General features: G+C 59.2%; 1 protein-coding gene across 2 annotated transcripts in view; it reads right to left on the bottom strand.

The window, feature by feature from the left end:
* Positions 1 to 6: 6 nt before the first annotated feature.
* LOC105985839 (GRB2-related adapter protein) overlaps positions 7 to 14,239 on the bottom strand; it is a 16,973-nt gene continuing 2,740 nt past the window's right edge. The window contains exons 2-5 of one of the 2 annotated variants that reach the window (XM_013016541.1): positions 12,654 to 12,751; positions 10,054 to 10,176; positions 1,865 to 2,033; positions 7 to 249 (exon numbers count right to left, since the gene is read on the bottom strand). In XM_013016541.1, the coding sequence (XP_012871995.1) occupies positions 64 to 249; positions 1,865 to 2,033; positions 10,054 to 10,176; positions 12,654 to 12,751 (576 nt within the window). In that variant the 3' untranslated portion in view covers positions 7 to 63. The remainder of the gene's footprint in view (positions 250 to 1,864; positions 2,034 to 10,053; positions 10,177 to 12,653; positions 12,752 to 14,239) is intronic. The other variant, XM_013016542.1, reaches the window with a different exon arrangement.

Below are 14,239 nucleotides of genomic sequence, written 5' to 3'. Positions count from 1 at the left end.
AGGCAGGGAGGGACCCCCGTTCAGTCCGAGGCCGTGCGGGGCCCGCGAGGCTGGGGCGGGATGTCACAGATGCACCGGCTGCACGTAGCTGCGCGGGAAGAAGCCCTCGTGCCCGCCCGCGCGGCCCCGCCACCAGTGGGGGTCCGGCCGCTCCAGGACCTCGAGGATGTCGCCGCGGCGGAAGCTGAGCTGGGAAGGGTCCTGGGCCGAGAAGTCAAACTGGGCCTGGGCGAAGCAGGTCCGCGGCGGCTGCAAGGGGAGGCCGCGGTCAGTGGGCACCCCCGAACCCCCCCGGGAAGAGCCAGGGGTACAGTGGGGGACCGCGGAGGGGTCTCAGGGCGGCACCAGGGCCGACCAAGCCCCGGCCAGGGGTGGCTGCGCACACGGCTGTATCCGCATGGCCTGTGTGCCTCCCAGAAGCCGAGGGTATGCGGGCAACAACCCGGCTTCGCAGGCAGCGCAGCCGGCGGGTGAGGGCTGTCATCCTGGTCCTTAGGGTGTGATTTGGGTGAGGTGCTGAATCAGACATGGTAACCTTGATTCCAGGTATGGCACCACAGCATCGGGCGTTATACACGGTCACGTGATTCTGCTAGAAGCAGTCCTGTGTTTGCTGCTTATATTGCCCTCCTCAGATGGCCGGGGGGAGGAGCACTGTATCTCCAGGTGTCTCACCGCTCAGGCCTGGGGTCTAGGCCTCCCTGTGCTTCAGGTGGGACTTTTGGCTATCACTGGCCTTTAGGGGTCTGGATTCCTCCCAGGCACACAGCTCAGCAACTTTCTGCCGCACAGGGCCCAGCCTGCCCCAGGTCGGCTGGGGGTGGGGTGGGGGTGGGGAGGGTCTCAGCTCTGAGCCTGCAGAATGCTATCCTCCAGGATGCTGATAGGATCATCAGAGGCTCTGTAATTAGGGGATCTCTACCCAGGAAGGAGGAGGCGGCAGTTGTGAGTCCCAGAGAAATGAGCCAGCATGGGCAGCCACCCACCCCACTGGATGGGTAACGCCAGAGCCCAGCGCCGGATACAGCACGAGCCTCAGCTGGCCCCTTAGCTCCATCCTGGCTTCGGCACCCTTTTCCAGGGTAGAGCTGGCCCCTGAGGGCTAAGTGGGGGGATAGAGTTCTGGGAGAACAAAGACCCAGCTGGGGGAAGGGTCTTCCTGGAACTGGAAGCTCTCAGGCGACTGGGCTCCTGACTGTGGGTCAGACACAGGAGGCCCACAACGGGTGTGCTAGTAGGGGCTCGTCAGGGAGTTTGCCTCTCATGGCAAATCAAACCCCCGGGGCTCACTGTGTTGAGCAGAGGGGAAACTGAGGCCTGATTGAAGGTTGGACCAGCCCTCAGGTCACACAGCTAGGTGTTTGAGCGACACATAGTAGGGCTGGCCTTTCACTGTGGCGTTAGGCAGCCTCCTCCTCAGGTCTGAGCTCCTGGTACACTGTGCAGAGCCCCAGTTCAAATGTCCTGAGGTCTTGACCCAGGCTTTGCCAGCACCCCTCTTTCCAAGGAAAACAGTGTGCTGGGGCTAATAACCTCATTGGCCGCAGCCATCATTATAATGAGAGTGAGAGCTGGTCCCCGGGGGAGCCTTGATGAAAGGGCTGGTTGGTGGCAAATTGCTGTTATTGTGAGGATGAGGGGTGGATGGATCCCTCCACACCCTGTTCCCAGCCAGGTCTCATCTCCCCCAGGGCTTACAGGGCCCCGTGTCCCACCTAAGGCCAGGAGGCTCTCGGAGTGCAGAGACCAGCTCAGCGTGTGGGACTCAGTAGGTGTTCGTTCACTCATTCATTCCTTCAACTATTGCTGGCACTGTGGACCAGTCAGACAGAACTCCCGTCTGCCCCCCCCTTGATGGCCCTACCTTGAGCATGGGCTCCTGGTCCCGCAGGAAGATCTGCCGCCTCTTGGCGATGGTGGTGGTGCGGTAGAAGTCGACCAGCTCGTTCAGGGAGTTGAACTTCTCTTCCCACAGGAAGTACTTTCCCGAGGCTTCACGCAGCACCTTAAAGTGCTGCACCTGGTCCCCATAGCTGGGGGAGAGGACCCACAGCCGCCTCAGACCCCGCCTCCCTCACCCACTGCCCACAGCCAGGCTTTCTCTGGGTTAGATCTGGAGTGGAGTAGGGGAGGTATTAATAGAGAGACTCCATTGGCCTGGCTCCACATAAGAGCTGAGAGTTCTTCCTGGCATGGAATATGGGGTTCAAGGTGTGGGCTCTGGATCAGCCCATTTTCTTGCTGTGTGACCTTAGGCAAGTTACTTAACTTCTCTGAACCTCAGCTTCCTCATAATGCTAACATCTCCCTTAGGATAAGTCAGCAGGAAATGCTGGCTGCGGCTTGCTGACCACATGAAATGTCTCTTTCTGAGTGCTTCTCTTTCACGTTTTGTCAACATCCCCCTCTACTTTAACAGTCTCCCCACATCCCTGCCCCTTCCCAGGCCCCACAGTCCCTTGGGAAGTGAGTCCTAAGCTCACCCTAACTAAGGACAAAGCCTGCTACTGTGAGAGTAACTCAGGATTTCTGGATACTTCATGTCCTTTCTTCACCTTCAAGAACCTCCTAGGAGCCAGGCACCCATGGCTCACAGTCCACACAGGAGGCTGAGCTCTGAGGATCACGGTTCAAAGCCAGCCTGGTAAGAAAATTTGTGAGACTCTTTATCACCAATTAACCACCAAAAAGCCAGAAGTTACTCAAGTGGTAGGGTTCCTCCCCACCAAAAAAAAAGGAAGGAAGGAAGAAAGGAAGAAAAGAAAACAAAAGCTTCTGTGGCTCCCCGGTGCCCTCATAAGGAAGGCTTAAGCAGAGCTAAGAACTGGTCTGGTGGCACGTCAGTCTCCTTTCCTTCACGTCTTCTGTGATGCAGCTCAGAGCCCTTCTCTTTCTCTCCATGTGCGCAGCCGCCAGCCCACTACTAACCAATTGTCCCTCCCTGTGCAACTGACGAGATAAATCACAGGTTTTCCGATTTGGCGGGCAGGTCAGGCTGTGCAGGGCCGGGGTGGAAGGGGGTGCTGGCGTGGGAGTTCACTTCTGGGCGGCAGAGGTGTGGGTGGGCCTGCCTCACAGCCCAGGACAGTGGGGAAACTGAGGCCTGAGTGCAACCAACCTGCTTGAGGACTCCCAGGCAGGAAGGTGAGGGTAGGAGCCATAGGGGAGTTCAGACATGCTGTGACGAGCTCCCGATTGATTGCTGGGGTGTGACAGAAGCAGTCATTATTCCTGTGATATTAACTGTGGCCCAGATCTCATTCCACGTCCAGATCCCTCTGTCCTGCTGCTCCTGGGCTGTGCCCCCATGAGGCGTGCCCCCCTCCTTCCCCGGGGCCTGGCTTCACCCCAACTGCCCTTCCCACATGCCCAGTCAGCCCCTCCCTGAGCCTTGGGTGCCTGTCTGGGAGACACAGCATGGCTGCCCCTCCTTGAAGCCAGGCAAAGGAGGCTGAGGCTGACCGGGGCCCGAGCAGGTGTCTAGACTTGCTGAGGAAAACAGAACAGCCCCAGCGCTCTATGAAGCAGGGCTTGCTTAGTGTGTATGGACTCCTGTTCGGGTGGCTGGCGGGGCTGAGAGCCTGTGGTCTGGTCCAGTGTGGCCAGGGGCATAGTGAGGCAGGTGACTCCTTGGTCTCCCGAGCCACAAACCACAGCCTGTTGTGTTCACATTAGGGGCTCAGTGAGATCCGACCTCCGGTACAGAGGCTGACCATCTCTACACTTAGAAGGCTGAGAATCCGAAGATCAAGGTTCAAGGCCAATAAGGGCAGAACTGTGTGTGAGGCCCCTTCTCAATGAAGAGCTGGCCGCGGTGGCATGCCTGTGATCCCAGCTATGCGGGTTCCTGGCAGAGGCAGGCGGCGCTCAGTTTCACACTCTATCTCAATATTAACCAGGGCTGCACTGGGCTCTTGCGGCTCATGCCTGTGATCCTAGTTACTCAGGAAGCTAAGATCTGAGGATCGAGGTTAGAAGCCAGCCTAGGCAGGAAAGTCCTTGAGACTCTTCTCCCCCAATTGATCACCAAAAAACCAGTAGTGGGGCTGTGGATCATGGAGTTGAACACCATCCTTGCTTGGAAAAGCTAAATGATAGTGCCCAGGCCCTGAGTTCAAGGTCCATTACAGACACACACAGAGGTACACCCCCCCCTCAAGTTCTGCAGCCCCAGGGGCCAATGTGGACACTGCATTTACAAACCTGGGTACTCCCACAGCCCCAGTCCTTCAAGCATCGTGTCCCCTAAACCACAGGGCTACAGCCATCACCTCCACTGCCCAGCCCTGCGGCTCAGCCTGTCCCACCCCCGCCTTAGCTGGTCCGCCCTGGGGCTGTGCCACTAAACACGTAAGATAAGGATTTGAGATAACAGTAAATCAACGGTGACCGAAGACTCCCCCCGTCCCTGCACACCTGGCTGAGTCAAGATGTCCAACGAACAACATTGTCTCCTCTCCATCCCTCCCCCTTCCTGCCTTCAGGCACTCACCATTTCCTCCAGCTGGAAGGAATTCTGACCTCTTTTCATGCTTCAAGGCAAGGCCCTAATTAAATGGCCTTTCCTCCACAAACCACCTCCTACCCCCTTATCAGACTTAGGAATTCCTTGGGCCGCTCTGACCCGCAAAGCCTTCTTGTTATCCACTGCTCAGAATGACTCAAAGACTACCCATTAGAGAGGGCTCTGGAAGCCCCAGCCAGATGAGACCCAGAGCGGGGACAGTTACCACCTACGCCGAATTCCTATCAGAACTCCGTTTCAGAAATGTCCATTGGGCCAGGTGCCAGTGGCTCACGCCTATAATCCTAATTACTCAGAAGGCTGAGATGTGATGATCTCAGTTGGAAGCCAGCCTCTGGGCAGGAAGGTCCATAAGACTCTCATCTGTAATAAACTATTCAAAAAGCGCCAGAAGTGGCACTGTGGGGCAAGTGGTAGAGCACTAGCCTTCAGCACAAAGAGGCTCAGAAACAGCACCCTGGCCCTGACTTGAAGCCCCAGGACCAGCAAAAAAATGAAATTTATATATGTGTATATATATATATATAGAGAGAGAGAGAGAATAGAATAAAAAAATTTTTGTCAGTCATGGGGCTTGGGCACTGACCCTGAGCTCTTCAGCTCAAGGCTAGTGCTCTACCACTTGAGCCACAGCACCACTTCTGGTTTTCTACTGGTTTATTGGAGAAAAGAGTCTCACAGACTTTCCTGCCCGGGCTGGCTTTGAACTGCAATCCTTGGATCTCAGCCTCCTGAGTAGCTAGGATTACAGGTGTGAGCCACCGGCGCCTGGCTTAGAATAAATTTTTTTCTTTCGGGGCTGGGAAGGTGGCTCAGTGGTAGAGCGCTTGCCTTGCATGCATGAGGCCCTGGGTTCGATTCCTCAGCACCACATAAGCAAAAAGAAAAAAGCCAGAAGTGGCGCTGTGGCTCAAGCGGTAGAGTGCTAGCCTTGAGCTGAAGAGCTGAGGGACAGCGCCCAGGCCCAGTCCCACGACCAAAACAAAAAACAACAAAACCGGGACTTGTACCAGGCCTGGCCTGTGCTCAGTGCACGGCAGGCCCTGTCCCCCCACCTGGCCCGTGCTTGCTGCACCCTGGCTGAGGAGGCTGGCTGGACAGCCGGGTGACGACAGACGCAGGCAGCCACACTGGCGTGTGGTGCACAGGAGCAGCTCAGCGCCGGAGCCTCCCCTCACGGCGAGAGATGGCAGCCCGCGGCTGGGCCTGGAGTGAGTATTGGAAAGCTCTGGCAGGATAGCAGGGCTCCCGCAGCCTCTGGTCCCCGGGGCTGGAGGCCCAGGCCTTCAGCTGTTGTCACCCAGGAGGTGTGACCCTGACCCCAGGGCAGACTGTGCAGACAGCCGAAAATCCAAGGACCCAGTGCTCACGGCCGCCGGTCCTGCCTGGCGGGTTTTTCTGGAATGGTAGCAGGGGTGGGGGCAGCAGCAGGAGCAGCAGCAAAGGTGACTGGCAGCCTGGGGGGGGGGACAAGGTGAGGGGGGGGGGCAGCAGCCTGGGGACTCCCCTGGACCCACCCAGATGTCCATCTCCACCATGCGTAGCTGCTCTCCAGCCATGGGACCAAGGCGGGGACCTTGTACTGTAGCCAGGAAACTGAATGGAACTGACTTTGAGGCACAGTCAGGGGAGACAGACCCCCCAACGGATGTTTGGGTGTCAGGGAAGGGGGGTGGAAGGGCAGACCGGGCTAGTCAGGGCACAGGAAGTGGCATCTGTCCTGCTGTTCCTTGCTGTGGGGCCTTAGCCAAGTTACTGCACCTCTCTGAGCCTCAGTCTCCTTACCTACAAAGCGGGTTCCCTCCCCCTTGTCTGCATGGACAGCCGGGCCTGAAGTGTCACCATCACAGCACAACACAAGAGCGCCTGTCACCCCAGGCGCCACGGGCCAGCTTGGCAGGGCAGACACACGGACATTGAGACCCCATCGGCTAGCAAGGAAGGAAACCCCTCACTGGGGGGACACACTGCCACTGACCACAAGAGAGCCCCTGGTGGCCTGGCAGGAGTGTGGGCACGAGTTGGCAGCCCTGGCTCCTGTCCTGTCAGCTGCCAGCTCAGGCCCGCCCCTGGGGAGTGGAGGGGGGCAGCCCTTTGTAAACTCGTAAAGAGCAGCTGGCTGTGACCACGGTTGCTCGGCAAGGCAGCCCGGGCCCATAAACCCACCTTTGACAGCTTTATGAGGCTTGGCAGGGGGGTGCGCGGGATGCCGCACGTGGGGGTCAGAGATCCCGAGGCCCAAGCCAGCCAGGGAAGGGAGCTCACAGACAGACAGACAGACAGACAGCTTTCTCTGATGACCACCACCTCCCTGGCTTCAGAGACTGCCTGGGGTCACACAGCAAGTCAGGGTGGGGCCTGGATGAGACCCCAGCTTCCCCGGGCCACTTGTCTGAGAGGCCTGGGGACGGGCTCGTAGCTTACCACACGTCCTGGTGGGTTCATGGCAGTTACTCTAGCAGCCATTGATCCAACATGGGTCAGTGACTGAACTGATCTCAATGTAGACATCCTTTTTTGTTGTTGGTCGCGGGTTGAACGCTGGGCCTGGGCGCCGTCCCTCAGCTCTTCAGCTCAAGGCGAGCACTCTACCACTTGAGTCACAGCGCCACTTTCGGGTTTCTGGTGGTTTGTTGGAGATCAGAGTCTCACGGACTTTCCTGCCTGGGTTTACTTTGAACCTCGATCCTCAGATCTCAGCCTCCTGAGTGGCTAGGATTACAGGCGTGAGCCACCGGTGCCCAGCTAGATGTTTGTTTTTTATAGATGGGGATAACTTGAGAATTAAAAACCTAGAATTACATAGCCAATAGGTATTAATCACACCCTAAACACATGTCCCTAACCTCAGAGAGTCTTGGTTTTGCCCACTTACACCCCTATTGGGTAGTTTCTAAGACACCCCCCCCCTGCTCCATCTGGGAGAAACTGAGGGTCTAGAGCGCCATCTGGTGGTGCAGTGTACAAACCACAACCACTGAGCTGGGAGCCTCCATGCCATGGGGTGGGGACACCGCCGGCAGAAGCTGAGGGGAAGCTGCCAGGGTCTCTGAGCACTGCTTTCTAGTCCCTGCCCAGGACACATTGGGCTGGGTCCCCTCTTTAAGAACTTCCTAGCTGCCCCTGGTCAGTCTGCTGCTATCCAAACAGCCCTCTCTGTCTCACCCTGGGTCTTGGCAGTTGCTTTGTACTTTTTTTCCCCTTGTACCTTCTCTCTCCTAGTGTACCAAACTCCTATTCGTGCCTCAGGGCCCAGCCCACATATTACCCTGGTTCCCGTGCTTTAACCTTGCCATGTGACCATTACTGTGAATTTCCTTTATCCATCTGAACACCATGGAGACCATTGGGGCAGCTGTGGCCATTTCTCTTTCTATTTTTCTTTCCTCTCTCCTTCTCTCCCTCCCTCCCTTTTTTCCTTCTTTTGCCAATTCTAGGGCATGAACTCAGAGCGTGGGCACTGTCTCTTAGCTTTTTCACTCAAGGCTGGCACTCTACCACTTGAGTCACTTCTAGCTTTTGGCTGGTTAATTGGAGATAATCTCTCAGATTTGTCTGCCTGGGATGGCTGTGAACCACAGTCCTCAGATCTCAGCCTCCTGAGTAGCCAGGATTACAGGCGTGAGCCGCCAGTGTCCAGCTGTGTGTCAGTTCCCTGAGTGTGGTTCCCCCTGTGGTGTGGGCGAGGCACTCAGGGCTGGTCATGTGAGAGCCACCGGCCCAGCAGGGCTGCGGAGAGGCTGGGCTGGGCTTCCTTGCATGAGATGGGCGGGTGGTAGGCCAAAACTCCCCTCTGCTCCCTGGCCCCCTCCCCTTGCCTGGTGGGTGACCTTAGGCTTTGGGGTTTTAGTTCCAGGCGCCTCTTGAAGCCCAGCCAGCCTGCCTGGCGGGCGCCATTCCCAAGAGATGGCCAGGCCCTGGACGGTGGCCCTGGAATAGAGCCGCTTCCTGCCTCCGGGAAAGCAGCTCTGGGGGCTGCAGGGACCGTGGTGAGGGACAGGAGAGCCATGGTGACTCCAGCTGCCCCCGGCCATCCTGCGGACAGCTCAGGGCTTCCTCCCCACACATGCTGGCTGTGCCTGTATTTTTAAGAAGGGGAATGAGGAGACTGAGGCCCAGAGAGGGTCACGTGCTCTCCCCTACCCCCATGACTGGTGTCCCCAGAGGAAGGGGAAGCCATGACTCATGGCGGTTTGCATAGCTCAGGGACAGCAATCCAGAGCGCCGGTGGCTCACGCCTGTCATCCTAGCTACTCAGGAGGCTGAGATCTGAGGATCGCGGTTCAAAGCCAGCCCGGGCAGGAGAGTCCATGAGACTCTTATCTCTAATCAACCACCAGAAAACCAGAAGTGGCACTGTGGCTCAAGTGGTAGAGCGCTAGCCTTGAGCTGAAGAGCTGAGGGACAGCGCCCAGACCCAGAGTTCAGGCCCACAACCTACCAAGAAAAACAAAAAACCCAGAGTGCTGGGCCCTGTGACACTGGAGATTGTCACATGTGCCACCAGCCTGGCTGGCCAGCAGGTGTCCCTCGTGGTCCCCGTCCCCCCCCCCCAAGGACCGATCCCATGCAGAAGGGCTGCCGGCAGGTCGCAGGTCATGATGAGTTTCTGCTCCTGAGAGCCGGGCAGGGGCTGGTGCAGCCTCTCTGAGGTCAGGAGGGGACCCTACTCAGGCCCTTCTCTGCCTCTCCAGGGTCCCCCCACCCAGCGCTCCTCTGCACCAGGAGCCATGCCACAGTGTCTGGCCTGCCCCTCCCCCCTGTCCCTTAGCCTGGGCACAGGGAGTGCCCCCCCCCCAGCTCTGAAAGTTGCACAGAGCCATGTCACTGCCCAGACCCAGCCTCAGCATCCAGCCCTCACACCCTGCACCGTCAGGCTGCCTGCCACCTGGCCCCAGTCCCTGTCCTGTGTCCCCCCCTGTCTACACGGCCCCCTCTGGCTCCTACACACTCCACATGCGTTCCTACCTCAGGGCCTTTGCACTGACCAGTCCCTCTGCTGCAAACCTTTCCTCCCAGATCCTTATTCCTGGGCCTCTGGAAGCCTCCATCTCCTGGTTCAACAGCCTTCCCTGACCACCCTGTGTTATTTCCTGGTTGTCACCTCGCTGAGACATACACCCACAAAGGCCACTCTGTTTCCCCAGCTCCCAGTGCGGGGCCCGGCCCTGATCTATCACCCCACCCCACCCCTGCTCCCCCATGCCTCTGGAGCCGCCCCCTCGCAAACAGACAGCTCCCATCCTGGCCACCCTCCCTCAACGCTAGGAACCCCCTAGCTTTGAGTGTCTTAACCCATGTATTCCTTCCCACTTCACACGTGAAGACAGGGCTCAGAGAGGTCAAGCCCTTCACCCAAGGTCACACAGCCAGAAGTAGAAGCCAGGCTCTCCTGTTCTGGGGGCGGGTCCTCTCCATAGCATTGCTGTAGGGTGGGGACAGCCGCCCCGGGGGCACCCTGGTCTTCCCTGCCCCCCTCCCTCAGTGCCCTCACTCTCCCAGCTCCCCCGCCCCCAGGCGCAGCTCACTTCACAGACACGGAGAACTCCCCCGGGGAGCTCTCGCTCTCCCGGATCAGGAAGGCGCCCAGCTGGCCCCTCTGCGTCAGGATCTCTTCAGCCAGCTGCCGGGAGATCCGGCCCGAGTACCACCTGCGGGGGGCGGGGGACGTGCTGGGGCTGGACAGGTTATGGCGATTCCCCCCCCCCAATAAAAACCCCACGCAATGTGCCCTCCACACCACCCAGCCTCCACACCACCCACCCAGCCTCCACACCACCCAGCCTCCACACCACCCACCCAGCCTCCACACCACCCAGCCTCCACACCTGAACCAAGGGAGGCCTCACTGCACCTATTTTCACAGGTGGGGGAAACTGAGGCACCAAGGGGCAACGCGAGCCGCCCAAGATGGCTGCTGAGCGCCTGAGCTTGGGACCCTGACGCTGGTGTCCTCCCCAGCAGGGGCCGTGGCAGCTGGGGTGGGCAGGAGGGGAGCTGCACCCCACCCCGCCCCACCTCTGCAGCTGGGCCTGCACGGGGGTTTCCTGAGAGGCCCTACGTCTCCGAAGAACCCACAAAACCCCACCAAACTCCTAGAAGACGTCAGTGCGGGGGCGGCTGGCACCCTGAGGTGGCACCGTTGCACACCCCAAGGGGGCCCCGCCCTGCCCCCCAACATGGAAGATGGGGTGAGGAAAGCACCCCAAAATGCCAGTGCCAGCCTCCTTTTCTACCTTATCTCTCTGGCTAGCACTCTACCACTTGATCCATGGTGCCATTTCCAGCTTTTTCTGCTTATGTGGTACTGAGGAATCAAACCCAGGGTTTCCTGCAAGCCAGGCAAGCGCTCTACCACTGAGCCACCTTCCCAGGCCCCTTATGTCTCTTTTACCAACGTGGAACTTGAAACCCAGAGAGGGGCAGCGCCCCCTGAGATGCTGCACAGGGACCATGGCTCTCCCAGAATCCCCCTCCCCCCTCCGGGCCAAGTGCGCACAGGGCCAGCGCCTCCCCGCTGCAGCTCCGCTCTGCCTCCTGCCTGCTGTGTGACCCAGGACCAGTCACTGAGTCCCTGTGCCTGTCTCCTGGTCTGTAAGCAGTGCCCTAGCCTCACCTCACGGGCCCCTGAGAGCTGCTGCTGCCGGTATCCGCATGCACCCCTCCTGTCCTCTGCAAAACCCAGTGGGGACTGGGTGTCGGGCGCTTTCGCTCATTGGCCGTTGCTCTACCATCTGAGCCACACTCCCAACTCCTCCCTGGAACTCTTCTCCCTTGACCTCCAGGCCCAGTGGCCCATGCCCTTCCTCTAGGAAGCCCTCCCTGGTCCGTTAGCTGGTCACGAGCCTCCTTGCTCCGGGGGACGGGTCTGGGAGCACTGGGTCTGCACCCCCGGCTCCCAGGGACAGTGGGGTGACAGTGGGGCTCAGCAGGAGTGGGCCCGGCTTCGCGCACGCGCGCGCACAGCCTGCTGAGACTCAGCCCTCCGGGACTGAGTCAGCTGGAGTTTCCTGGAAGCAGAGTCCTGCCAGGCCCCTAACAGCTGCTGTGGCCTGAGCCTCGCCCTGCTACCTCCTGCACCAGTGGCCACAGCATCGAGGCCCCCACTGCTGGCATCCCCTGGAGGACGCCTCGGGTCTGAGCTTGGGGGGTCTCAGCAACGTCCCACTGGACAGGGTCCTTGGGCCCCCAAAGGAGCCTGGAGCCCACACAGTGGCCCTGGACCAGCTGCACCCAGCACAGGAAGCCGGGGGTGGGGGCAGTTTTGGAAACAACCCAAAGAAAGATAAAGAGGAAATACCCTCCGCGGGCCCCACCTGGGCCTGCGCCTCCTGCCCCGGCCTCAGCCCTGTCACCTGCCCGCACGCCTCCCTGCGTCCTCGTCTCTGCCTCCTCCATGGCTCCCTACAACCCCCCGGCCTGGCCTCTAAGACTCCTGCCAGGAATTCTCTCTCCGTACTCTCCCTTGGCTTTTCCTGGCCTTCCCTTGTTTTCTAGTTCTGCTATCCAGCCAACTCCTGCACATCCTTCAAAGCCTCACTCCTTATAGCTTCTGGCTTGCCTTGGTCAGTCACCCCAGTGCTGTCTCTCCACACAGCGTCTCTGTTACTGCTAACAGGCCAAGGCTGTTCTGGCCCCTCTGTGTCCCCTGCACTACCTATGTGGGGGTCCCCCCGCGACCGTACAGTGGCCTGGCTGTCATTTAAGACCTATGCAGCTGGGGACTGGTAGCTCAGCCACTCAGGAGGCTGAGGTCTGAGGAACACCGTTCACAGCCAGCCTGGGCAGGAAAGTTCGTGAGACTCTTCTCTCCAGTGAACCTCTAGAAAACTGGGAGTGGAGCTGTGGCTCAAGTGGTAGAGTGCTCGCCTTGAGTGAAAAAGCTCAGGGAGAGCACCCAGGTCCTGAGTTCAAGCCCCATGACCGACAAACACAACCCCCCCAAGCCTATCCCGCTGGTTTCATGGATTTCTCGATGCCACACTGTCAGGGCAGCAGTGGACGCGGCCTGCAGCCCGCCGGGGCCAGCAAGTCCCGGGAGACCCAGGTGCACACCCCGCTCCCCCGTCCGAGCCTCTGCCCCAGCCAGCGGGGGACACCGCACCCAGGGGACCTCGGGGGTACTCACGGGTGGGGCTTGACACGGATGTAGTTCTTGGGAACGAAGCCCTCTGCCCCCCGGAGCTCGGCCTTGTACCAGTTCTGGTCATCCTCCATGTTTAAGATCTGAGGGGAGGGGAGACAGCCGCTGGTCACCAAGAGGGATAGCTGTCCCCCGCACGCCCCCCGCCCCGCCCCCTGCACACCCATCAGGTCACGGCCCCATCAAGGGCCCTTGATGTGAGTGTGGGGGGGGAGGGGGTTCTCACATCTGCCTACCACACACAGCCTCTGGTGAGGAGCGCAGCCCCAGCCCGGCCCAGCCCGCTGTGTCCCAGGTCACCTCCAGCCCCGCCACGCGAGGTAGGCTAAGAGGAACTGAGATGCATCACCTGAGTGGGGGTGGAGGTCGCTGGGGTGAGACACGGGGCTGGGGGAGAAACAGGCCTGACCTGGGAAAAACTACTGTCCCCCCCTAGCCTGAAACCCCCCCCCCAGCCAGATGGAGCCCTTCTTTCCTGCCCTGAGCCTGAGCCAGGCTGGCTGGCCCATCCCAGCCACAGATGGAAGTGGGTAGCTGAAAAAAACCAAATCCTTGCACTGGTCGGGTGAGGAATGGGGCCTGCGGGCTGCCTGCCACAGGTTCCTGGAAGATGCCCTGGGGGGGGGCCGGCCCGTCCCCTGCCCCACCCCTCCTGCGCCCTGAGCTCCGTGCCCTCATCTGTCAGGTGGACACGCTCAGAGCCTGCACTGGCCAGGCCACTGCCTGTGGGCCACAATAACCTGGGTCCTGCCATGTCCAGCCTCACCGTCCTGATCCTTGTCCTTTCCACTTGGGATCCAGAAATGTCCTTGTGGTAACCTTAGCCGATCTCTGTGTGTGTGTGCATGTGCGTGCACTGGTCCTGGGGCGCACTGGTCCTGAGCTTTTGTGCTCAGGGCTAGCTCTCTACCACTTGAGTCACAGCGCCACTTCCAGCTTTTTGGTGGTTACTTGGAGATAAGGGTCTTATGAACTCTCCTACCCAGGCTGGTTTTGAACTTCGATCTTCAGATCTCAGCCTCCTGAGTAGCTAGGATTACAGGTACGAACCACCAGTGCCGCCACCTGGCATTCAGTTTTGTCTAAGCTGGGCTCCAACTCCAGCAGCAGCAGCAGCAGCAGCAGCAGCAGCACACTGGCTGCTTTCCTTCCTTCCTGTGCTCAGTTTACATGAATCAGAAGGCCACAGAGCTTATTTTGTTTTTTACTTACTTTGAGCTGGAAGCTCACTAGGTAGCTCAAGCTGGCCTTGAGCTCCTGGACTCAAGTGATCTTCCCACCTCAGCCTTCCAAGAGCTGGGACTCTGGGCGAGTGCTTGCTTTTGTGTCTGGGCAATATCTATTGCCTGTCCTTCACAGCCATACCTGGCCCTCGCCCACGTTGTACGAGTGTACCTGTCAGTGGGGTGCCACTGGCTCACACCTGTAATGCTAGCTATTCAGAGGCTGAGATCCGAGGATCACAGTTCAAAGCCAGTCTGGGCAAGAGAGTCTGTGAGACTCCACTCATACACACACACACACACACACACACACACACACACACACACAGCCATAAATGGAGCTCAAGT

This window comes from Dipodomys ordii, unplaced genomic scaffold (genome assembly GCF_000151885.1).
Source record: "Dipodomys ordii isolate 6190 unplaced genomic scaffold, Dord_2.0 Scaffold31, whole genome shotgun sequence".
Lineage (NCBI taxonomy): Eukaryota > Metazoa > Chordata > Mammalia > Rodentia > Heteromyidae > Dipodomys > Dipodomys ordii.
Note: the sequence above shows the minus strand (reverse complement) of the source record. Positions and strands in the feature narration are given on the sequence as shown.